We start from the raw sequence: 27,287 nt of genomic DNA on the forward strand, positions 1-27,287 counted from the left end.
GAGCTGTAGAGGAAAGATGATGATGGTGTGTCTGCTTTGCAAAAATGTGACCTGGATATTTCGTCAGTCATTGACCCAATTATGTATTTCAAATGAATCCAACTAGTTTATTAATTTTGAAGGGCCAGGCCCAGAGGTTATGACTGTGTGTTATTATGACTTTAGACTCACTGTTCCCAAAATTACATGACTGTTGCAGCATACCAGCAACAAACGTACCGCACCCTCATCGAAAGCTTGCAGTTTGGATATGTTTAGGCGAGAAAACTACTTGGTTAGGTTTCGGAGAACATCATGGTTTGGATTCAGATAATTAAGTTACTTACGTTACTTCAGTTATGAATATACCTATGTTAGGTGTGTAACTAAAGTTACATAATGCACTTTATGCTTTATAGTTATACACAAAATTATGTTTCCCACAACAGATGCAACACAATATAAAAAGTGACTCAAATATGAATATGTCTAAATCTGTGTATGTGTTGGGCATTTTTCAATATTTTCTGGTATTTTATTGACCAGAAGATGAATTAAGAAAAAAATTCACAGAGAACAACCGATAATGAAAAGAATTGTAGATTAAAGAAAATAGCCAATGTTGAATAAATCGTAAATATAAAATTGCACCAAAATAAACCACTGCAAGTCTGCTGTTACTGTTGCCTCTGCTGTAATTGAAGCCCAGTAATGCTCGCTGTCACAGCTTACCTCCAACAAGCAATCAAACAAGGTAAACATAGCAACATCAAAAGCTGTAACAGCAGTAATGAAAGCTTCAACAGGCTCTACAGTAAATTCATCTTAGCTGTCAGTCTGTCTTTAAGTGTGTTTGCATGTATTGTAATGTTAATCTCCATCCATCTATTTAAAAACCACTTATCCTGTTCAGGGTCTTGTGGGTTGCCAGAGGGACACCCTGCAGTACTTGAGTGCGATAGCACATATAAACAGATTTTCACACTCACATTCACACCTACAGACATTTAAGAGTCACCTTTTCACCTTAGCTGCATCTCTTTGGAAAAACCCACGCGGAAAGAGGGAGAAGATACAAGCTCAAACTCAGTCTGTGCCTCTACGAATATATTATACTTTTCTTGAGTTTCAGTAAGATTACACAGGCCAACCGAGTGCATTTCAATCCCGCTAGAAATGTCGACTCCGCTAACAAAGGATACATTTCAGTCATGGCTCCACTCAGCTTTGACAACTTTGCATTTCTGCCATTAATCCTGGAGCAACAGTCATTCTGTCTTCATCAAAACTCTTGTCAATCGGATTATTGTTCCCCAGTGTAGATTAAATGCCAGTTCTATACCTTTTGTCTCTGACATTTCATGCTCATTATGGATGAAAGATTTTCAATTAGCTTCAGGTCTCACCACACAGAAGGTATTGAATTGGCTCTTGGTGTTAAATTATCCGGAAGGCTCCTTCATGTTTAGCACAGATGGACAGACTGTTGTAATGTGTAATACCATAGCCACTAGATTACTAGTTTGCTGATATGAACCATACCGTAAACAGTCAATGATTATTACTCGGACACGGTACGGGGCCAGAACTGTGATTTGAAAACAAAACCTGAGCTAAAAAAGACCTTTCATAATGTCAGCTGTAACCACTAATGTTAGCGAATGCCTGGTAACATTAGCTATGATTGCTAACGTTTGCTCACACTAGCCCCATTCACACTGCCTTTTGTCCTACGACTCTGTAAGGACTCTCCCAGTTGCCTACAATACAGCACTTAGAAGGCATGGCTTGTTTCAGCAGGCCTCAGTTTCAAGTACTGTAGAAAACTGACAGCTTAAAAAAATGTCAATAAAAAACAAAGACATGAGGAAAAAATCTAATCAGATTGTCATTTAAAAACACATAAAAATACCAAAAATATCTAAATAAAATGATTTATTTTTTTACTGTTTCAATGCTAATTTAACCTTTATCAGGTCAGGTTTTGTCATCAATGCCAAATTTTAATGTGACTGATCTGGCCCTGTAACGTGGCACTTAGCCGTCCTCTCAACTTAAACTGGGTCATATCAGCTCGCTGAAAAAGAATAAGGAGCTTTGGCTCAAGAGCTCACAGAGAAATTGTGAGAAATACCTGAGAGTCCCGACACAGAGACTTGAAGCTAAGATATTCATCTTGATTCCTGTGCCATCCATTCAGACCAACATCATATACCTGCTCCACTGACCAGAGAAGACAAGATATTGGGGAGGCGAAAAACTAATCCAACCAAAGAGCAAGAAATCCTTAAAACCTCGAGGCTGTGCGCCTGATAGCAATGATTTTCCCCTTGCAACCCCTTCTCACCAAACAGTTCCACTTGCAGGAAATAACACCCTCCAATTGAATAAATTCCAACTTGTGAAAAAAACTGAAAAAACAGCGTGCCAGTTCACATAAACCAAGGCCTCACCTTCATTTAACCATGATGTGAGTCTGAGGCAGAAAGTCGCTGTTGTGGCTTAGCCGGAGGCAAGCTGAGACAGATGTGTGTTTGAAGAGCAGCTGCATTGCTATATTCCTGTAAAATGTTTCACAATGTCTGTGAAGCTATTCGCCAGTTTGCTGCAGTCTACTTCTGTCCTGCATTTTAACAGCAGAAAAAACAGCTGGTAAAAATTTCTCACTTTTGGATGTTTTGATTTTATTCCAATTTCTTTGCTAAAAATATTCTTTGTTTTTTAAGGCCAGTGACATACAGTATGCATGTGCAGGATATTTTTTAGGTATCCGCTAACAACCTCCGATCAAATGTCCTTGTGCATGTGTTTGTTTTTGCTTGCCCCGAAGCGAGAGATTAATTAGACAAGCAAATAAAATATGACCAAGAAATTTCATTAAAACACGAGCTGACTCCAGGCTCCGAAAGGCCAATGTCAATTACATCGGTCTCACATTGTCATTTCAGATTCATTTGGAAAGGTGTTGTTCCTGGAACCAATATAGCTTTAGTTCCAGTGTGTCACCCTAATTATTAATAATGACACGAATCACTATCGATCTGTTGTGTTGCTAAGTATTTGTTTGACGCGCAGCAGCTATAGTTTTAGGAAACAGAGCTAAAATGTCAGTGTGTAATCAGTGTTTCTTCTTGAATGTTACACTGTATAAATCAAATGTGAATAAATCATACAGTAGATTAAATGGGCTCTGCTGAGTACAGCCAGTCTTAAATCCGTTTGTTCCCACTGGAGGACAAATCCTTGCTGACCTCTCCTCGTTCTGCTCTTAAAGACAAGACTCGCTCAGGGCGTTAATTACTGAAACAGATGCTAATTATGGTGTGTTTTTAAGCAGTATATCGTATGCATTCTTGCAATAAATCCACTGCGAATACCAGATTTTTTTGTAGAGATTCATTTGTAGTAAATGCTGCTTTGCTTATCACGATAACCAGGTGTTTAAAAAAGTTGCCCATGTGCAATTTGACGAGATTAAGAGTGGGATTAGGTTTTAATTACATGAATTAAGTGAAGCATGAAAAGACTGATGAACAGCTGTCAGTCTGTTTTTTCCGCACTTGAGAATCTCTACGCTGATCATAATCATGACCCACACGCCAAGTCCTCTGGGATATATGGTGCGTTACGCTGTCTGCATAAATCACTGGATATCTGTTTTAAGATGATCACTTTGACAGTGTTTACTTGACTTTGTGTTGTTTAAAAGCTCTTCTGGTTGGCTGTTCTTTTTGTTGGAGAATGATCAGAAGCAGGCTGTTTTTAACCATTTTTGATGTTATTTATCAGGCTGTCTGCAAGAACGTTCCTCTCAGGTCATTTGAATATCAGTCGCATGCTGCGGTGATGAATATCGTCCACAGCAGTTTACACCCCACGTGTCATTATCATTTTTTTGCGCTGACAGGTAGTCGACACCTGTGATGGAGCTTTTCCCTCCTGCACATTCACAATGTACGCAGCGAGACTTTAAGTAATTTATAAGTGAACTGGTTGACACTGCCACGGCTTTATTCGCCGTCTGTTGCACTGGTGTTTACAGGCTGTTGTTGTTCTCTCCGGAGAGACGTGTCACCACATTGGAAGTGATCTGCATCGATTCTATCTGCTCATTTCTTTTTAATTAGGTGATTTGTTTCACTTGGTAACAGGAGCCAGCCACAACCTCACTGTTTATGAAAATTCAAGCCAGCAACATATCCTTTGCTTTGTGAAAAAATTCCTCATGAATAAAATATTGAGTAGAAAAACCTTCTCCTAACACGCCGTGTGTGAGCGGACAGCCAATGGCTCGTAGTCAGACCACACAAATAGACCAGAATATTTGTATTTTATTTTATGCTTTTACCAGCATGCGTTAAAACACTGATATATCTCACATCTTTTCACATGACCAGAAAGGTGAGCTGATGCTCCTTTCACATCGTACATCATCCAACCAACGCACTTCATCCAGCCTGGCCTAAAGATCCTTCTCCCGACAAGGGTTGGATGTGCTTCAGATTGTAGTGACCGGGCGATTCTATTAAGCATGATTTAATTCAGTGGTGTTAATGTTTAAAATAGATTCAACCATCTACAAAAGAAGAGAGAGACAGAGGGTGCATGAGTAGGCGAGTGAGAGAGCAAGTGCATTGAAAGAGCTAAAACTTACCTCTATTTGGTACTTATGTAATATAATAGCACATAGAGCTAACGCTGCAGACCTGAGTCTCCGTTAATGGTGACAGCTGTTACAATTTGTAGGTTGGTATTCTGGACCTGAAAGCGGACACTAAGACAGGGGAAAGGTTTAAAGGAATTTATTGGTCTGCTCAGGAAAAAGGGTTGTAGATGATGGCTCAGGCGAGTGGCACAGCAGGTGGTGTAGCTGGGGCTCATGGTACTGGAAGCTAGAGGCTGAGGTGGAGTTTGTCTTGTGGCAGAGGTGCAGGAGGCTGTGCGGCAGAGTGGCTGTGGAGCTGGAGCTCGGAGGTTGCACAGGTTCTGGGAATGACGAGGAGATTTCAACAGTTAGTCATAAGATTCAACAAAGAGTCACGAGAGCAAAAAGTCACTAGTGGTTGCACAAGTCGTTTAGCCATGAATACCACGGCGATGAGTGGAAACAATCGGGCAGCGAGCAGAGAGAAGACCAGAGTGTTTAAGCTGATGATTAGATGGGCTGCAGGTGTTTGAGAGGCAGGCGCTCCAGCCAACCAGGGAAGCCACGGCCAGCCTCTGCAAAACACCTCAGAGCACACAGAAACAAAACAAAAAGCACGAAGCACAGAAAAAACACCACACAAAGTCTATAATCATCAAAGACAGCCACCGATTGTCCTGTAACAGCAGCCCCCTAATGCAGTAACCAGCGGCGGAGAAAGTATAAAGATCTAAGTACGAGTACGAGTACAACACTGTAAAATCACTTCCTTACAAATAAAATTCATGCTTTGGTAATGTGTCTTAAAATGGAAACTAAAACTTTCTCCTCCAATTCCAAGTGGTATTACTGTTGGCAGTGTAGCAACTACAGCCAGCGGGACAAAACATGCCTTTTTATTCATTCATTTAGTCTATAATGGAGATGTGAAAGCAGATAGAAATGTTTCGAGGCTGCCAGTCTGACTTGATCACCAGTCAGCTTCATTTTCCTGGGAGATTTCATGCCCAGTGGCTTACAGAAGAGCACAGTGAAAGTGAGGTTTATAGAGAACCAATCAAAACACAGATGTTGTCAACATTTACATGATAATGACATGTAAAAGCAAAAAGAAAATGTCTATTGCCAGTTTAGGTAAAAGTAAGCATAACAGGTACTTAAAGTAAAAGATCTTTTAAAAATACCACCTATAAGTGTTTAGCCATTATATGTAATACCAATGCCTTAATGTGTAAGCAGCAATTTAATGTTATAGATGGTTGAGGTAGAGCTTGTCTTAACTTTTTTGTATAGGACTGCAACTAATGATTATTTTCATTGTTTGGTTTGGAAAAATTCAGAAAATAGTGAGAAATGCCGTCACAATAGCCCAGAACCTAAAGTGACACCGTCATATTGTGTGTTTCGTTCAACCTGTAATGGAATTTCCATACGTTAAGTGTCATAAGTGTCCTTCCTCACCAGAGTTGTTCAGATGAATGACAATTCATCAACACAATCAACAGTACAAACCTCATTAAAGATGCCTTTAAATTGTTATGTGAATTTAAAAAATAAGCAGCAGGTCCTCACACTGCTGGGTAGTTTAATTTGCAACAGTGTCACATGTTATAGTGCTGTTTTATATGCAGATATTATGAATAACTACTAACTCCAGCTGTCAGACAACTGCGGTGAAGTAAAACATGTAATCTTTCCCTCATAAATGCAGTTAAAGTATAAAATGTCATGAAAATAAGATATTAAAGTAAAGCACAAGTATCTCAAGTTCATGTTTAACTACAGTACTTGATTTGAACTGTATTTATTATATCCATGGCTGTAAATAATGGTTTATTTTTGAAAAGGTTTTCAATTATTGTCTTTGTCCATCTTATGAAACAAAGATTGCAGAGAAGCTGACAATCGTTTGCTCTTACTGAATTTCATAAATCAAATTTCTTATAAATATGGCCTTAATGCCACATTTCATCATTGCCTAATCTCCCAGTGTAAATGCTGCATCTGTTGTTTGGTATTTAAAATCTGGAGCCTTTTTTCCCTGCAGTGCTGGAGATTGCTGTCTTGGTTTTTCATGAAATTGACTTATTATTTGAAACAACCATTGACTAGCACACAGATATCTTGATGAGCCTCTGTGCTTTCTGTGCATTCTGTATCAGCGATTTATCAGATGCCCTCCGAGGAAACGGCAGACGGAAGGCCTCATGGCATCTGATGTGCCCCTAATCACACATCTGATTGTGCAATCAAAGCTAACAGTAGATTTGAAATCAGAGAGCTTGAGCTCTCACTAGCAGCAGAATGCAGCCACAGGTCTTTACATTTGGTTGGCATTTCAGCTTCACAAACCTGCAACACCCACAGCTAAAGGAATTAAGTTTAATAGAATATTTAAATGTCTTACAGCTCACCATTGTCATCACCTTGTGTGGGGTCCAATCTCTGACGTGCTGTCAAAAGAAAATGAATGTCAGGTGTATCTGCAAACTAGCCGCATCCTCTGTTCTCTTTGTGTTTTTCATTCATGTGTGAGGTCTGAGTTTAATTTTGTACAGCGAAGATTTAGAACAGCGGTGCCTAAAAGCTATTTTACCTGCACCTCTGGAGTTAAATGGATTTATAATGGTTGTTTGTACTGTCTAATCTTTGTGGCTTGTTTCACCACCCGTAGGCAGAAAATACAAAGCTGCACTGCAAAAAAATCCACCTCTACAAATAATTTGCTAGTATCAAAAAAAAAATTGTGTCAAAAATCTCTCCTGCCCTTAAAGGTGTTATTGATAACATTCAGCCTCTAAACGTGGCATTTCATCTCCCCCTTCCACTGCATTCATGTTACAACACTGTTGTTGTTCGAATCATCTGTCTGTTGCCTGTTTGTTGCACTACCGGACATTGCTAATGCTAGCTAGCTAAAATTAAAATTGCTACGCTTTCTAACATTGCTCATGATAGCTAGCTAGCATTAATGTTGCTAATGCTAGCTTGTTAGAAGCTGGAAACAACTGTCAGAATTCTTAGAGATAAACAAGACAATTGTTTTGGACCTGACAACATTTTTTCAATTATTGATTCACGATCAAAATAATGTTTTTAGGGATAGTGTTATTCTGCACCTTTCGACAAGCTCTGTAGATGTTTTTTTTATTTTTTAAATGATTTGTCTACATAAAAATGTTAACAATATGACCTTTAAATCTTGCAAAAGAAAAAAATCTTGCATAGATACTGAAACATGAGAAATTCAACATGCATTTCCCTCTGGAGGTGGTGGAGACCAAAAGAGAGCTAAAAGAGGGGTGAATATTGGACTTAATTCCACAGCCCCCACTGATTGCCTGGTAACTGGTCTTGAACAAGATATAGTATCAATTATAATGTTTGTTTACAATAAATTATTTCCATGATTTAATTTCAAAGTATGTACATCTATTTAATCCAAAATGCATGTTTGATGCTTTCATATCTCATTGATATCAACACTGTCACTAATGTTACATTGGGGACCTAACTTACCTGTTGGGCCACAGACTGAAGAAAATGCCAGCTTGAATTTACTTAATCTGAGATGTCAGTGTTATGTTTATATTGAAGATGCTAACAAAGCTACACAGTACATAAATAAATGCAGCAGAAACATTGCATAGGTCGATCCGTCCTATTTAACTATATATCTTTCAAAGAAAAATAAAACAGAAATAAACAAGTTTGCAGATGACACATATCTCAGCAATGCAAACCAGCTTCCAACCATCTACCCAGAAGAGACTGTTGCTGTTGGCACGACTTATTCCATTGGTCGATTTTTTTAAAAATAAATGTTGTTTTGCTTATTTCAAGTAAAAACACCTTGGAGTTGTATTTTCTTTTTTTGTTAATGTTTTTACTTGTTTTGGAGGTGGGATTTTTCCAGTGTAGCATTATATTAAACAGACAGAGATGAGAGTAATATTGATCTTGGGTTCAGCTCCAGTCACCTGCCTGCTTTCCGTCACTCAACCACACACACACTACACACTCCTGTATTACTTAAAGAAGCCGCGCTACTCTTAAAAGCCATACACTTGAGCCAATGGCTCACATTTTGGGAGACACTGCCAGTGCCTCTATTGCTTCTCAAATTGGCTTCTCAGTGTGCTTGCGCAAGCTTGGAGGATGAAATATGACTCTCAGTCTCTACTATAGTCATATATTATTGATTTGTTTTAGGACCAGCTTTTTTAAGCTTGAGCACAAAAGTTATTAGTCAAAAAATATTGTATTATATATATTTTTATATGTATATTTTTAAGATTGTGGCTAATCAACATTGTCAGGAAATGATTATCATGAAATGAAATATTTTATCAATAAAAATGCTAAAATACACGATAATGGGGATTTAAGTTCAGAAGCTAATACGAGGTTTCAGCTGAGTTAGTCAAATCTAGTGTGGATCTTCATCCTGGTAGTTACAACTATAAGGCGGTATAGACATCTTGGCCAAGAAACACTAAGCAGACGAACACAAAAATAGACTTTCGAAGGTTTTCACTTAATTTGGTAATGAATTATTGAATTATTAACACGAGTCCAGTAAGTTTGGTTTGATGGAATAAAAAAATAGATGTTTGAGATATTATTGAGAACTGAAAATTGACTGCCGAGGATATTACATTACATCATATACCTTCCACGCACACAGGAGATATTTCTGGCGGAGTATAGACCCGGCCTGTGCCACCCTTTTACGTCATCTGTCTGCAGAAGTCAAACAAATATTATAGAACATATTGCGCTCCTTCACAAGGCAGCAAAGGGTGAGCATTGTGCTCTCCTCGCTCTGTTTTATGTGTGAAGGCATCTGTAGCGACAACATTAATTTCCATTTTGTTTTATTGTTTTATAGTTCCCTGCTTTCCTAATCACTCACAGCTACATGAGGATGTGGTTGAGTGGATCTAATTACAGATTCACTTCCCACCTGTGCAATTACAAATCTGCACAAAGAGAGAAATTTTGTGGAGAGAGAGAGGAATTATTCTCTCTGGTGTCTTTATGAGCAATGGGGCCTATCATTGTCTTTGCTCAGAGCGGCTCCATTGTCTTTGTGTCCAGATCATATCAGAGTTTTGTGGAGGTGATACGCTCTGAAAGGAGTTGCTTTTATTCAAACAAGGATGCTCGTTGGGGGAAAGGACATCTTTGAAATATTTGTGAGCAAAATAGTTGAAACCCTCATGTCAGCATTCATAGGCGGAAATTCCAAGACATTTACAACACCATAAAAAACATGATCCGCTTTTGAATGCTTCACTTCATTAGATAATGCTGCTTAGTGTCAGTGCAGTGCGGTACCGCTTCAGCATCACTCCAGTATATGGCTTGTACATACTGTTTGGTGTTCATATATCACTTCATTGCTAATATGTGCAGTAATGATGGAAAAAGAAGTTGCTTTTGTTGATATGCTGTCATGCTCACAGTGATAATCCATGATGATCTTTGGTAGGTAACGTTTACCATGTTAACCATCACAGCCTATTAGCATGCTAATTGGACAGTAGTGGACATAGTAGATGGAGTTTGCGGGTCTGAAAAGTGAAGCCATAGAAGTTGTCTAAACCTGCATTCTTTCTAATGTCCAGCAGGGGGCGACTCCACTGGTTCCCAACAAAAGTCTGATTAAGCTTATGAGAAAATGACCCTACTTTTCACTTTATTTATTCGCTAGTCTCAATTGCTAGTTTAAGTCTTCTGTACTCTGGCTTAATGTTCGTTTTGTCAATTATGGTCCTATATAGAGTAAAAATAGACGATAAAGGAGGGTATGCTTTAGGGCATAGCTGCCTTGTGATTGACAAATGCCACAGGTGTTCTCAAGGTTCACAATCAGAGGAAACATGTGAGCAGAGTGAAGCGGTGAGAATTTCCGTTCTTTGGTCGCGGAGCTCTTAGTTCCTCACGCTCAAAGCTGCTCCAGGCCATTTTCGCTCATTATCACTCGCTTACCGCTTACCACCCGCTTCAAAAAAAGAAAAAATCTGCCTTGTATTTTAATTTTAGCTTAAACTGTAACCTTGCATCCGCAATAAGTGAGCAGCCAAGACCACATTTTCCAAGCAGAAACCATTTATATCAAGATACACTTTGATGCATTCTGGGTCAGGCAAGCTTCGGACTCATGATGTGAGCGCTACCGGAGCAAAATTGGAGCGGGAGAGAAGGCGACGCTCCAGCTTTTTAGAATAGGTGCTCTGCGCTTCACCCGAGCTCCTCCCACTCACGCTCCCTGCTCGCTAGCATTATGCTAAACTCACGTGCTCTGGTCAGATCCAATCAGCATCCTTCCTACTTACACCATCTTGTCCAAATATGGTCATTCTGGCTCCGGAAAAAACAAGATGGTGAAGGCCGTAATGAAAAACTTTGAGGCTTTTAAATGGCAGTCCACAAACCAGTGGGTGACGTAATGGTGGGCTTACACTTGTAATAAACACAGAGTACAGCTGCACTGCAAAAAAAAGGAAGGCTATAATTGAATGAATAAGCACGGAGTTTAAGGAGAAAATGACCTAATATTAGTGAGATTGTCCGTCCATGCAGCAAGATAATTCTACTTGACAAGAAATCTTGAAATAAGTTGGTTCAGTAGGCTCTGATAAGAGTTCAAAGGTTTGAAATAAGCGGAAAATGCTGGTTGTTAGATCAAACTACTTGAGATCAGATATGCTTCAGCACAGCAATAAGTGAAATACTACACAGAATGTTAGCCAGTCATTCTACATTCAAAATTTTGGCATTCTTAATTGAAGCACAGTGAAGACAAACAAGAAAATAACACTGGATTAAAGTGGAAATGACTTAATATCAGTGGAGTAGTCTATAATTATATATATAAAAAAATTTGGTATATCAAATTAGCGGTACTTGACACAATTTTAAGATTTACTGACCAATTGAGACATAAAAGAAATATTTGTGATCGATGTAATCAATCAATATAAGAATATAACATGAATCTACAAACTAGAAACTAAAACGTAACTTAATCTCATATTTCCAAATCTAAGATTTAAATCTTGGCAAGCACAGAACACAGAAAAATAAATAAATTAAATTAAATAAAACAAAACAAAGCATTGGAGAAAATAAACATTTTAACCTGTCCAGGGGCTGTCTTTGGCCTGCCGTAAGACTTAATTTGGCTCGCCACACAGTTTTTTTTTGTTGTTGTTGTTGTTTTAAAATCTGTTTTTTGTAGGTAAAATGCTCTTTAAATAGGATTCCTGATTATTGAATGTTTTTCATGAGCAGAGTTAGGGTTAGGGTTAGGGTTAACCCTAACCCACAGCAGGAAGAGTAACACTTTGCCCACGAAGTCAGTCAATTAAGGAAATTTGGGATTCTAGTAGGCCCACCATTTTGCACCTTAATAATACAATACGCTACAATAGGTGTTTGCCTTTGGTCCATCGCCCACCACAAAGTTTCAGTTTTGGCCCTCCAAGGGAAAAATTTTGAAAAAAAGTGAGATTAAAAGTCAAGAAGAACATGAATGTCTGTAGCAAATTTCACGCCAGTCCATCTCAGATTTTTCAGCCTTGACATCAGTGGTCAAGTGACTGACAGACCGGCAGTGCCATGCACACAGCAAAGCCGCTATGGTAAAAACCTTCTGCTTTCACCTCAATAGATTGCATTTACAGCGATAAGCTGCATTCTGTCGGCTCCTATGGGCAACACCTGTCCAAGATTCCCATTATTTTTTCTTGTGGATGTGATATGGTAGACCAGAGCAGGACCTGTTTAATAGGGTTCAATATTCATCTGTATGTTTGAGGTAAGGGTATTTCCCAGCAGAGCAGATGTTCTCATACAGGACTACACATCTATAGCATATTGTTATCATCCATCTTGTAAAAATACAGTATATTTCTCGTTGTGTTCTTATTTTTACAGTCACAATATGTTCTTTTTAATCCTTGCATCATGAGAATGCTTTTCATATACAGTATATGGACCTTTTCTGTGAATGTCGTCAGCAAGTCACTGGAGTCTGAGAAAGAAGACAAGCATTGTACTGCCCTGTCTGGAGAAATTGACTTTTGATATGAAGTTTTTATAGAAGAAGAAATTATCATTTTGAAAAGCTTTTAAGAGTTTGTAAGAAAAATGAATTCCTGGTGGTATGAGTGGGCTGTCTCCGTTTTACCATTGTTAATACTTTCACAGTGAAAGCTTATTTCTTTCTTATTTTAACGTGAGAACGTGTGCAAATGTATGTGTGTCTGTCTGTGCACAAATGTGTTTGTTCAAGGACTTTTTACATCAGGACAAAGTTTGACCAAGGAACAACATGCATTTTTTTCTTTCCCATTTTGATACCGTTTCGTACAGCACCATTCGTTGGTTGACTGAACCACAGATGAGCAATGCTTTACAGAATCCAAATTACACTAGAGCCATTTTTCATTCTCTGGAGCTCTTCACAGGCAAAGAGCCATAGATGGGCCTGTTCACTTTCCTTATTTGTCCTTGTCTGCTGGAGGTTGCCGCTGGCTGACATAGCCTGAATTTAAGTGGACATCAATCTCGATAAAGAGGCAGAGCCCAGAGTAATATTACCTCCTCAGATTTTTTTTTAGCTGTTTAGCAAGACAGCGCAAATAAGCATGTTTCACATCACAAACTGAAACATTAACCTCCAGTATGAAACTGAATCATATAGGAACACGCTGTGGTTTCGCAGCATGGTGTCATTTAGTTTTACATATCTATATCCAGTAAGACACGGTCTCAGTTGTTGTTTTAAACCCTCCCGGCTCAGAATAGGACAAGATGCGTCTATTTGCATGGCTGTGTCGTGATGATAAAAAGATTTCCTCCGGCTGGCCGGTGGCCTATCTCACTGCTGCAAAAGTGACGCAGGGAAAATTTGGCTCAGAAGTGGCAGCCATGCCACAGCGGACTGGACTTCATGCACTCCTCATAAATGAGAGTCATTAATTCTCCATGTAGGTAGAGTTTTTCCACATGCAGGAGCCCCTCTTCCTCGGGGACAAACCCTGGCCTGACACAACCCAATCAGCACCACTTCTCCTTCTCCTGCTCTCGTCTTCCTCGCTCTCCTTCGTCTCCGTCTGCTCCCCCTCAGTTATATATGAAGACAAAGATCCCAGCTCCCCCTGTTTGCCGAGCCCATCTGATAAGTTGCAGATAAGTCACCATTGTTGGGAAAGATTGCCATCTTCTCTGATGCTAGAGGCACTCATTTTTTTTTCTCTTATTATGAAGAATGAGTTGTTCCCAGTTGGCTCCCTTGACCTAAATTTCAGTATTTACGTTTGAATTCTGATTTTTTTTTTTTTTTTATTTGTGTGTGTTTGTCATAAAGTAAAGAGACATACCTGAGGCAGTTGAATGCATTTACATCCTAAACAGATTAAATAGCAAGCTGTATGGCAGTGAAATTCAAATTATTTTCAAGAAAGAACACAAAAAGAAAGTATTCAGCCACAATTGTGTCAAGACGCACATTATAGCAACTGATTAGCATCAACGCTAATATACAATGGTAGCAATTATCTATATATTTTTTTCTTTGCTTCATTGTTCTGCTAGTGCAAGTGTCAACCACACTTAGACCATATGGTTGCAAAGCAGTGCAATTGAAGTGCTACTATTTGGCACTGATATAGTCTGTATATTAAAATCTCAGCGAGCATCACAGGCTATTTGCAGTCCACAGTGTAAACAAACAGAAGAGCTCTTCAAAGGCTCAGACTTCAACATAATTGGAGAGGAAATGGAGCCAGAGCTGAGCTAATGTTTCTCAGCTTTTTTCCTCTGCCATTAGTGATCACAGGTCCCAGAAGAATGAGCTGGACAGGCCCACTATCAAAGAAAGCAGGGATAATTTAGATTTTTTTTTCTTCTCACGTACACTATTTGCCTCCAATTTTTCTATTTAACATCCGTTTCTGGGGGATTTTATCGATTCCTTTTCATGAATATGGTTTTTATACAGTTTCATTCAATGCTTTGTGATCCTTTCTCTGGAATATTATCTGTGCCGTCACAGTTTGGGAATAAATTATAAGGGCTTACGTAAAACCTGGTACTTCACCCCGGATGGGCGTGGTTTTGCAGGACGTTGCATTGCATGCTTCAGCGAGCTCCGTGACAGTCTCAGCCTTCTTCTCTGGGTGCACGTTGTTCTCAGAAATGTGTGTATTTGATCTCATATCTCTGTTCATGGAAAGTGATAATCTGCATTCTGCCAGAAAACATTTAGGAAAGGTAGGTTTAAGATTATATAGTATAAAAATGCACATTACATTCCCCACAGTTAGTTGTTCCAGGATAAATGGATCCCGCTCGGGAGACTAGAATTTGCGTCCCGTGGGTAATCAGAGTTTTGTTTTATGGAATTTCACTTTTAGAAGTAGTGAATTTATTGTTTTCAGGTATTTAAAATAATATTCTCAGATCTCAGTCAGTTAGGTTTAGGCAATAACATTTCTTGGTTAGGATAAGGTCAAAAAACTACTCAGTTAGGTTTAGTGGGGTGGTGAGAACAGCAAGCCATACGCAACATATAAATATTGTTTAAAAACAACCTGCTGCATACTTCATTTAAGTGCAGTTTAATAAACCGTCACAAGCATGTGAGGAGCCATTGATTTTGTAGCCGCCAAATGACAGCATGGCCTTATTTAGTCAGGAGGTAATTGAAGAGTCATTATGACAGCCTGCCGGTGAGGTCTTGTCCTGGGAGGTCTGTGGATGGAGAAACCTCTCCTGACAGACTGACTAAGTGCTGTCTCCAGATCTGGGTCTTGCTCAGTTATAAGTTAGTGGTTTGGTGATGTCCAACTCCCCGTGGCACATCATTCAAACGCAGAACTGCCATTACAGAGACACATTAGGGCTGAGAGCACTTAAGCGCCATTTCATGGCAATATCAATTAACTCACTTAGCCTCTAAAGGGTAACAGCTGTTTCCTAACTAGTTTGAGTGAAATCTGAACCACCACAGCTGGAAATATTAAATATTTTGAATGCTGCTTCTTCACACGAAAGGATCTGCGGTGTTAATTGAAAGTGATGAGAGCAAAACGGATTCTGTGGAGGTGATAATGTTAAGTGCCTCATGTTCAACAAGGCCTTCTGGCTTGTGTCCACACAGGGACATTAATGAGCCACTGACCTTATAGTGTTCATTTCCCGCAGAGGATGTAAATAAATGCTTGGCTTTTCAAAAGTTCTATTAAATCAATGACTCATCAGCGGTTTTCGTTGCACGCTGCATAACCAAATTTTGTCGACTTGATTGAGTTGATCTGCATAAAAATTGAATTTGCCCCAAGAAGCATTCATGCTTCATAAGTGTCTTCATAATTGTGTGTTGCTGGAGTGTGAGGAGAAGGAGGAAGTAATTGACAATGCCGTGTAGCAATCAGAAAGCAACACACATCGGTTTGCTGCTTGAGACCATGACCTTTGGTGAAACGTTGCATAAGAAGCTAACAATCCATTATTGTTTTGTTTTAATATATTGATTCATTAGTCTTTTAAATGTCAGGAGGTATTGATTTCTCTTAGCCCATGTGACCTCTTCAGGTTGCTTGTTTTTATCCAACCAACAGCCAAAAGTATTCAGATTACAGTGATAAAAACAGAGAAAGCCCAGTAAATCCTCACATTTTAGTACCTGGAAAAAATAAAAAAAATAAAACAAAATATTGGTGACAAATCAGTTTTCAGTGAACTGATTTTTTTTACTAATCATGTAGGTATAAATTCGAATAAATGGAAGCCTGCTATGGAAATGAACCCGCTGTTTCTTTGCTCGTCTGTGGGATCGACCTTCTGTGCGAGCTGACAGAGCCTGACACGCAGCAACTTAAGAAAACACAAGCAACAAGAGCAAACAGACACAAATAAGGAAAACGTATTCACCAGCTTGACAACTTATGCATTGCATTTCGGAGAGCACTTCATATACAACAAACACAAGCAAATACAAAAGACCCGCATCAACAAAATGCAAGCAATCATGTAAAACACCAGCAGATGCAAACAAAGAATACAAGCAAATATAGAAACAGTGCAAGTGTACAGTGAGCTGTGACACACTAGAAATGTGCCTGTTTTTTATGATTATATATATATATATATTTATGTGTGTGTGTATATATATATATATATATTTTCTTGTCAAAATACTGACTGATATAGAGGTGGTCAGTTACTTTCCACTGCAATCAATTCCCGGTTAGATGAAAGGAGACCTATTATGCTTCTTTGTTTTCTTTGCTTTCCCTCAATGTTTTGTAAATGTTCCTGTGCATGTAAAAGATCTCAAAAGTTAAAAAAGTCAAAGTCAACAGAAGCTCCTCTTTCCCACAGAAAACACTGCTCCTGAAACCTCGTCAGTCTAGTCCCGCCTTTAATTCCGTGACTTTGTAACACCACACTACGTCACCATGTCACACATTTTCATCATTTATGCCTAGCGGCTAGTTTGGCGCGTAAGAATTGATTTAGCACAGCTAGTCTGTGGTTTTGTTAGCTGTGCTGGGTCAGGCGTGTGTGAGCCGACCAATCAGAGCAGACTGGAGCAGCTAAAAACAGAGCGTTTCAGACAGAGGGGGAATACAGAGCTGCAGCACTGGCCAGTATGAAAGAACTGATGTGTTTTTTGGAAATATTAGCATGTAAACCAATTCTAGTAGTACCCAAAAATAAAATGATGAGCCTGAAAATGAGCAGAATATGTCTCCTTGAAAATAAGGCTATTTTTACACCTGTGAAAATTGTGTTTACCAACTAAATATGTGTCTCTTTGCACCTCTGCTTCTCCTCCCTGCAACACCCCATCTTTTTTTTCTCCCCACTGTTGTGACAGACGCCATGCTGCTGGTGGCACAGAGGCTGGAAGGACCTTTCAACATTGAATCTGTCATGGAGCCTATTGATGTCAAGATCTCAGAGGCCATCATGAATATGCAAGATAACAGTGCCCAGGTCTCCTACAGGGTATGTCAATTAGGTGTATTCCCAGAGAACAAAAGTAACAGTTGAAAAGTTGCTGAAGTCCAGAACTGTAAAGAAACTCAGAGGGGAGCTCGCTTTGAGTCATACTGGGCTGTGTCGAAGGTGTGCAGTACGACACGTTCTAATTATGTCCAAGTTTAGGTCTTGTATTTGAATTATATGTTTCAATTTGGTCAGATAATCTTAGTTCTACTAACAGTAGTTAATGTGTTTCCTGTGTTTTACTGCATTTTTCTCTCCCCACAAAATTGTAGTCAGAAAGGAAAAAAAAATGTAGGTGGTTGTGAAGAATTTTTTCAGCCTACACAGCTTTGGATGCCAGTTCTCATTCAAAGCTAAATGCTCTGTTGGCTTTCCCATGCACCAGATGCAGTTTTGTTTATGGTTTAAGTATATGTGGTCTTTTCCCAAACCCCGTAAAAACGTAACTCTATCATCCTAAATAGCATCGGTCACAGCTCCTAGTTGAATCACCTATCAACGTGGTTACCTCGACTTGACGTAGAGCACTGTCACGCTGGTAATGTGGGGTGAACGTTTCACAGGACCTTAACAAAACAGCATGTTTTCCCTATTTTCTGCATCCAGAGTAATTTCAACCCCTGACAATTGGGTGCCCATGTTTTTCTAATTGCAGGTTTTTCAAGGCTGTGGCCAGCCAAAGCCCGCAGGAATGACTAGGTCTACCCGCGGCGTTTCGGATGTGTTCAACGCTCGCTTCAGGCCGTACAGCCCAGAGGAGCGGCCTACCACTGCAGCTGGCACAAGCCTAGACAGACTGGTAAGGAGACAGAGCCAATGCTGCTGCTTTCAGGCGAGACACTGCATCAGTGTAAACATCATTTGTCTTTCTGACTTGACACTGTTGATTAAAGCTGGTGATTTGCCATCGTAAGCCCCTGGAGCCGGAAATTAATTCTTTGTACTTGTCCTCCATTCAGGCCCCTCTATCGATCTGTGTTTGTTAACGAATCAACAGCCTTACCCCGAGAGGGCAGTGGAAGGTGTGGCGAGCCGCGTTCGGTGCCCTTCTCATCTCTGTGTGCTTGGCAAACAGAAAAGGGAGGGTTGAAAGAATTGATGGATAGATTCTGCAAGGCTGACCATATCAATTGTTTGCTGTAAAGCACACCTTTATTTTCGATCAGATTAGCTGCATGTTTGTCGGATTGGATCTTGATACATGGATTTCCATCCCAAACAACCTTGAAAGCTAAAATGCTGCATCAGGGTAAAGGTTAACACGGAGCTGACAGACCAATTCAGCTGAGAGACAGTTCTCATCACGGATTACCTTTGCAGCCGCTGTGCCCTTCCTTGCTCCCCTCTGAATCCTTTTAAATTGTGTCTCAGTTATGCTGGTGTTTAGAGCTATTTCAGTCAGAAACCAAGAAAAATATTTTTTCATTATTGACCCTTGAAAAGTACCACATTTATTAAATCAGTGAAGTGGAACGGCAGCTTCACCCACAGTGTTTAAATCATGCTAAATCAATGTGTCTCTGCATTGTGTCAGGTTAATAATAGGTTATTTACTTAATGAATACATAATTTGGAAAAGCAGCACTTTCTTGCCATCTGGCTCTTGGAATCCCACAGCAATAAATGACTTATTTGTTTTATTCAACACTAATTATGTTTTTTTCCCTCAATCTAATTAATTCTGCACTCATTTTTGATGTTTTCCATACAGCAGCTGCCTTTTTAGTTTTTATACTGTATGTCCATCAACGATTTCTTCCACCTACACTGAATTAATTAAGACTTTCTGTTTCCCTGCCTTTATGCTGCGAACCAGAGGATTGTTTGGAATGCAATGCAACACAGTGTAAGGTTCAACATTTTATACTCATTTTCGTTGTTTATGCCAGATCCATTGCTTGCAACTGTTTTGATGTACTTTGTGTGGAAGCAAAAATGATGTTTCAATATTGTGTGGTTGGTGGATGCACAGGATTGTGTTCCAAGCATTGAAGATTTACAGTAAGCCAGCAGTGGGACCTGTAAATCCCAGTGGTATGCAGCAGTTGGTGCGTTAAGTCTCAGTCATAGTCTCATTTACATCTGAGAGTCAGTGTCAGCTAGTCACATTGAATTTGCCATGACTGAGCATTTTATTTCTGATTTATTAACGTAGGAAATCTTCAGACCTTGATAATAGCCAATGCGGTTTATTATAGCATCAAAGCATCAGCTATTAAACACGCTATTTAATAGTAGCGTTGAACACATGCCAGTGTCCTCAGCTTCCTCTCAGGAGATCCAACATGGACCTCCGTCAGCCATCATATCTATTCTAGACACATCCCCGTCCAACACCCTCATTGCCATAGCTAATGGAGTCAACTCCTCGAGCAAGCCGACCAATCAGCAGGTGACCTGCTCCGTCATAGCTGGCAGAGAGGAGAGCTGTGAAGAGTCGGTGGTGGTGTAGGTGTGGGGGTGTTGCAACCAGCATCTGCTCTGACAGTACAGTGAAGTGGGGGCTCCAGACCTCTCATGAATAACCGGGCAATTAGCCTACTCGGAGAAACTCACAAGATGGAGCTCAGTGACAGGAGCTTATTTTTGACATATGATAACTAGTGCAGTGTACCTGAGCGGAAAATTCCATTATCAACATCCGTGTGCTCGAGGAGGCCATGCTGATCATAGTGGCCGCAGGAAGCTGTGAATCGTGACACTTCTGTAATGTGGTGTAATGAGGGTTGTTTGGTCCGTGGAAAGTGGAAGAAAATGCTAGGTTTGTGTTTTGGCTCGGTCCAGCTCACATCCATTGTTTTGCATTGTCGTTAGGAATCTTAGTCTGCATGCCTCCACACTGGCGCTAGCCGTGGCCAGTGGCCTTATGCTTACAGGTTGTCCATCTCATCGTTCATCCATCCATCTGTCCATCCGTCCTGTTGTCATGAATGCAATATCTCATGAAATCCTGTTTTTCTTTGGGTTCGGCTTAGTTAATATCTGGCATTTCTTCAAATTTGGCACAATCTCCACTTGGATTCACGTATACACTGATTAGAATTTAGTCGTCAAAGGTCGCCCCACATATGACCTTACAAAACACATTTTTGGCTCTAACTCGAAAATTAATTCACTGAATATGACAAGTTTTACACGAATGTCTAAAAGGATAAAATTAAGTGATGTCATTTATTATCCAAAAAGTCAAAGGTCAAATGTGAATGATGACATCATAATGTTCTGCAAAAACAATTAAGTCCTTAACTCTCAATACTGTATATAGTCACCTCAATATCGCAAAAAAATAAAGATAAAAACAGCCGACAACATCTGTGTTTTTTTTATATACTCTCTGTGGATTAGGTTTCTGATAATGAGCTGTGAAAAGTAGTGTTAAAGAAAAACAAAAAGCGTCTGCTGCATCTGTAAACGTGGGAGGTGTAACCTCACTGAGCTGTAGGCCTGTGCGATGAAATGATTAGCTCAGGGGCATCCTGGTGGTTGAGTGGTTAAGAAGCAAACCGCAACATTTCTGGTTCAAATCATGTCATTAGCCCGTGTTTCATGTTTTCAGTCTCACTCTTTGCTCTTGAAATATCACAAAAGAAAAAAAATATCATAAAAATGTGTGTAAAAAAAAAAGAGAAAACAGCATCATGTCACATGGCCTTTATGATCCCAACAGACACGTGTGTGACATAAACCTGTTTCCTATTAATAACAGCACTCTAGCGGTATATACTGTCTTTACTGTGGTCTTTAACAGCTGCTGAAATAATCCTCCTGCGCAGCCTGTTTGATGCAACCTAGAAGGTTTATTTAAACGATTATGTTGCACTTTTGCTTGTCAAAACTGGCTAGAATTACGATGACAGTAGCATTCATTTATTTACGCCCAAAAAAAGCACTGACTGCAGTACAGTTGTTGGTTTCACTCAATGAAACCGCCGCAGTCGTAGAGTTTTACTCATCCTTCAGTATCATCAACTAAAGATGCAAATTTATTCCGCGAAAAATGACCTTCATGAGAGAGAGCGATGAGTCGTTTTACGGAAATATCGTTTAACGGTGGCAGTGGTTTGTTCAACTAACATTGAATTATGTTGGTTGACGTCATATGTTTCAGATACCGCACACATTGCTGTGAGCTCACTCCTGCAGCTTCCTCCAACATCCAACAGTGTGACACAGGTTTACAAAGAGCAAGAATACAAAGGCATGGCGAGGACATACAGAAAGATTTCCAGGAAAAAGCATTTCCATTTTGATGTATATCTGTTGAGGTTCTTTTGTTGGCATGGTAGCCTCAAACAACCACCGTACAGAAAGCCAGAAATCATGCTGTTCTCAGTCTTGCAGGATTTACTGTGGATGCATTCACACTGACTGCTGAAGTAGCTAGTTCACATGAGATAATCTAACTAAAGGAGATTTTGAAGCGAAGAAGTACCTTTGCAGTAATCGTTTGAAAATAATGGCTTTTCAATTTCAAAAGTTAACTGCAGACATTCTTCAAGAGGGAAAGAAGAATTTGAATTTGTTGCTGAAAGTAAAGTAGAATGACATTTATTGAACAGAAGATGGTCTGCATCAAGTGTGATTGTGCCAGAATCGAGTCCTTCCACAAGACTTTTGTTTCAATTCTTGGTCACTTAGCCATTCTTGGGTCAAATGAGGCCTTCAGCAGGGGCATCCCCAAAAACTTTTATAGGGGGGCCAGAAGGGTGAAAGTCTTGGGGTGGCCATCAAAAGGCTGCGGGGAAGGGGTGTAAATATATTATTATTTATATTTTCATTATTTTCATTATTTTTCTTATTATTTACAGGATGTGATCTTCAGTAAGCTGAGTAATTAGCTTCTCATTATATTTATGAACGAACATATACTTCTTCCAACCCAAATGCCATAATAAATGTTGCCAATGTACCTTTTTGCAAACCATAGATATGTTGAAAATGAACATTTTTTATGTTGCAGCTTTATGTTTCTTTAGGTTAAATATTTATATTTTATTTTGTGGCAATACTGAGAGTATGCTCTGGTTAGGTTAAGGCACAAAAACCACTTAGTTGGGGTTAGTAAAAGATCATGAGTTGGCTTAAAATTGTTATCACGACAAACATGACTTGAGATGTCCTGACTTCCTGTCAAAATAACCGTTTTTTGTCACCACAAACACAGCTGGGTATTGTCCCGAGGTCTTCTTAAAAATATCCAGTGATGTCACGCTTGCAAATGTTGAAACGCAGACTCAAACTGTTGTCACTGGCTTGACAGCCCTCTCGCCTGTAACTCCTCCACCATCCCCTCAGTCACTCATGTCGTAAACATGTGATGTGACTGGATATGACAGGCTTTTTAGAAATTTCAATATGATATGTAGGTATAAGGTACAAATGTGAATGTATCAGTGGTTTGCAGAAACATTAACTGCCAACATTTTCTCCTTGCAACTGGGCTGATTTCTTCTCTTCACCTCTGCAGTGCAGGAGGATGGTTTACCTGCCTCCTAGATGCAAATATTTCCTGTTTATTCGGTCGTGGTTGCATAAAGATGCATGCTTCTATTTGTTTGGTGTATAAAATGCATCTTTGCAGCTCATTAAAGCTACGGCTGAACAGGTGGTCAGTGGGTGGCTTTTATGAAAAACAATTTATCAGCAATTATTTTATTTATGAACCCAGTTTTTGCTTCTTACCTTCAACATGGCAGTGTTGCAGGACCCCAATAGGTTGTTAGTAATCATTTCGAAGGGGTGTCTCCGATGTGTGACATTCAAATGCAGGTTTTGACCAATAGCAGCTCTTTGGAGGCCTGCTATATAGTAAAGAATAGGGGAAACTTTCTGTGAGTGCATATCTTAATTGAAACTGTTTCATGTCCCTGTGCAGTATGGAAGGGTTAGATTAAAGGTGTTAGTCTGTTCCAGCAGCCGCCTCGTGCTGTCATTAGTCTGGCAGCATCTATGTGTTTATCTTGCTGCAAGGACATGACTGGGTTCCCTGTGGGAGTAAATCTTTGTTGTCCCACACACTGTCCTCCTTTACATTCTGGCACAGGATAATTACCCACGACAGTGACACTGCTCAGCCCTGTGAATGTTGACAATAGTTTAAAGTGTCCTTTGATAAGACCTTCTTGTCTGGATTTACCGCTAAGTTTGTGAGTCAAAGAATGTGAGAGGGATAGTCGGGAGTGCCTGCATTCATTTGGTTCTGTTGCCTATAGAGGAGCCTGGAGGAGCGGGCCCACCTCCAGCTCAATGAGCCATGACTGTTTAATTGCCTGACATTCTGTCAGAGCACACACCCTCAAAGCTCGGAGAGAAATGGAGATTTGAAAGTCCAAAGAGGGGATAAAGGCACAGCAGACTGTCAGGCTCAGAGGCGCATTATAGATAAGAGGTGGAGCTTTTAATTTGACATTTGTAACAAGTTTGGTGCAGTTCAATTTGGTGTAATTTTATTGGTGCTTTTTGTCTCCCTCGTGTAATAAACGCCTCACATTTTATCAGCATGGTGCTATAAACAATAGGAGCAGGATGCAAACAAGACTAGACTATAGAAAGAGCCTGGAGGGGACAATATTTGTTATAAATGAGTCCTTTGAACTTTGTGTCCATAAATGGGTCGTTCTATAGAAGCTGTTCAGATTGGACCTTGAAATTTAAAGATTTTTAATCATAACCAAACATAGAATTTTATATTTCATAGCATTAAGAATTAGTTAGACCTGCAATAAACCATGTTTGTATGCTCAGGCACGTTTTTTGTTTAACACATTTGGTCACATTAAAGGTCCACTTTGTAATAAAGTTGATTTTTGAGTCTCATTTCCAACTTTTTAAAAACTGACATTTTGGGATGGTGGCCAACCTACAATCCCAAAGCGTCAGTATTTGAAGAGTTGGTAATTAGACTCAAAAATCATCTTTCTCAAAAATTGGACCTTTCAGCCCGCTGTGAAATTTTCATAGTAATATGGCCAAAATTCTCTCTATGGTCAACGCTAACACCACACTTACCATGCAGCCAAATAAAAAAAATCACGTTTCATACAAATGCATTCTGAAAATTTCATGAAAAACAAAATTCCATTGCTGATCGGGTGACTGATGTTATGCTTGGGAAGGTTTTAAAAGAAAAATGTACCAAAACATTTTGCTAAAACTAAATAAAACTCCCATCTTAAAACTCCTATAGGTGCAATATATAAGAATTGGCCACCTGTCGAACCCATAGCACAAACAGATATGGGGCAGCATATCACCAGAGTAACTGCTGCTGCTAAGTGAAGCTGCAGTTAGCTAGTAAGCTCAGTTAGCCATGCAGCTTGCAGCTCTATTAGCTGACTGCCCGTGTTAGGGGCCTGGAGCATTGCAGGAGAGCTGGTGTTGTATACACTGCTAACACAGAAGCTCAGGACTGAGACAAGTACGCCAGGGCTATGCCTATGGATAGCATACTAACTATGACAGTAGATATCTCTGCAACACAATACATAGACCTATTTGATATAACATCAAAACTATTATTTCCTCACATTCTGTTGATAATTTCAGTTATTTTTTTTAATGCTTTAAACTAAATTCTTACATATTGTACCTATAAACGATGTCATTTCCTCATATGGTGTGTACCCACAGAAAGCGAAGCAAATTTTTGCACGTCTAGATTACTTACTAAGATAATGCAAAGATGCGACTAGATTTGAATTTGCATTAATTGCAGAAATGTACTGTCACGAACGGACAGTGAGAGGGGACAAGAATGAACAAAAGTAATTTAGATGTAATATTTAATGTTATTACTAAATACTAATTTATTTAATATACCTTTAAAATATTGGGGACCTACACCGAACACTTTTCATGGAATGACCCAAATAGTAGTCATGTAGCTTATTTACAATTGTCTCAAAAATCAGACATATCAAGTATTTTTTCATTTAACTGATTAAGTCATTACCAGCAACTACAAGGTCATTTATTTATGTGCTTTTCCACGGCCAACTCATAAAATCCATGCTGAATCCAGAGAGCTATAGGTCAAATTAAACGATGTGTTTGTCTAAGACTCGCTGAGTTCATACAGACTCTCACTGACAAACACCTGGAATTTATGGTATTTATAGAAGGTTTGATTAATTTTCTTTTCATCTGTGTAGTGCTACAAGAAGACACTGTTGTCAGTTCACATTAAACAAGATGCATTCAGTAATTCCCAGAGAATGTTCCCAGTAATAGAACAGACAAACAGGAGGAAATATACCTGAGGTTCTGTGTCATGAAATTTGATTTTCACCCAAATGGTTTCATTTTCTTAAATCCAGTTTTCACCAGTTTCATCTTATTATTCAAATTTGATATTTTTGTTTTTCTGTGCACACACACGCACATGATAGCTGCTTGATGATCGTGACTGCACATTAAAAAGAAAAGCTATAATTGCAAACAAATTGTGGCTCCCTTTTCATCGGTGCAGATATAATTTACCCCTGCCAGTCTCCTTTCTCCTGCCTGTCTCGCCCTGTCAAACTTCTTCTTTTTTTTTTGTACTGCTGGATAAAGTCAACATTTTTCAAAACCCAAGTCAACAATCAACAGTGCGTTCAGGAATACACCCCAAGGTTAGTCTGAGCCTACCACAACAATTCCAACCTCTCCTGCTCCGAGCAGAAAAACACTGCACAAAATGTTGTAGAAAATACTCTCCATGGAAACTGCCAGACTCTCAGAGTGGTTCCCAACCTGAGGTCACACAATAAGAATGAGAGGTCACATGAGGATTAACAAGATAAACAGTACATCGTGTGTTTATTTCTCTGGGTTTTGTCTAAACTTTGCTTCTTTTTTCCTTTAGCTTTTTTCCCATGAAAAACTGAATATTTCTACCCCTCCAGGCCACTGATAGTTACGCAAATATAACAATCTGAGATTAAAAAAAATCCCACCTGGGTCGAAGTGCTTGCTGTTTTTTGAAACTGGCACCTGCTGGAATCTGATTGGCCAAACTAGTTTAGATGTCAGAGATCATGCTCTCACTTACTCAGATTCAAGGTGAGCTCAGAGAAGCGTTCCCTCTTCAGCAGGTGAATGTGGAAACTAGTCTTAAACTCTGGACGCACTTTATCCAAGTGAGCAAAACAGATTTGGTAACACTTTACGATAAGTGCACAAATCATATACTTAGGTAACACATGACTCACGATGATTTAATGTATGAATTATGCATCAGGATGTATCATGAATTCCTATTGCTCACCATTAACAAATGATCACTTTATGCAGATCATCAGTTCAGGAATGTTAACAGTTACTTCATACATGAATTGACATGTGACCAAATCAGCTGAATGCCTCTTACATAAAAATGTATTTTAGACTCGTGTATTTGCTCAGCCTCTCTGAAAGCTGAACAGCACCTCTTCTCATAACAAGGTGATGCTTTTTTATTTGTCAAAGTGCAAACATTTACATTTCACAGAAATAAACTTTTATGTAACTGAAATCCAGATAACCTCACAGATCAGTTCAGGTATGAAGTAACTCTGAATTAACTTTCATTAAGTGATGATCTTTTAAGAGGGGAGTAATCACATAAAGTCACAGTAAATAAATACTGGTTGTACTGGTGTGGCTAATTTTTTTCACA

General features: G+C 39.3%; 1 protein-coding gene across 1 annotated transcript in view; it reads left to right on the plus strand.

The window, feature by feature from the left end:
* Positions 1 to 27,287, plus strand: part of LOC141002132 (glypican-6-like) — a 114,566-nt gene that overhangs the window by 58,824 nt on the left and 28,455 nt on the right. Inside the window, exons 5-6 of the mRNA XM_073473315.1 lie at positions 17,520 to 17,650; positions 18,306 to 18,449. Coding sequence (XP_073329416.1) covers positions 17,520 to 17,650; positions 18,306 to 18,449 — 275 coding nt within the window. The remainder of the gene's footprint in view (positions 1 to 17,519; positions 17,651 to 18,305; positions 18,450 to 27,287) is intronic.

This window comes from Pagrus major, chromosome 9 (assembly GCF_040436345.1).
Source record: "Pagrus major chromosome 9, Pma_NU_1.0".
Lineage (NCBI taxonomy): Eukaryota > Metazoa > Chordata > Actinopteri > Spariformes > Sparidae > Pagrus > Pagrus major.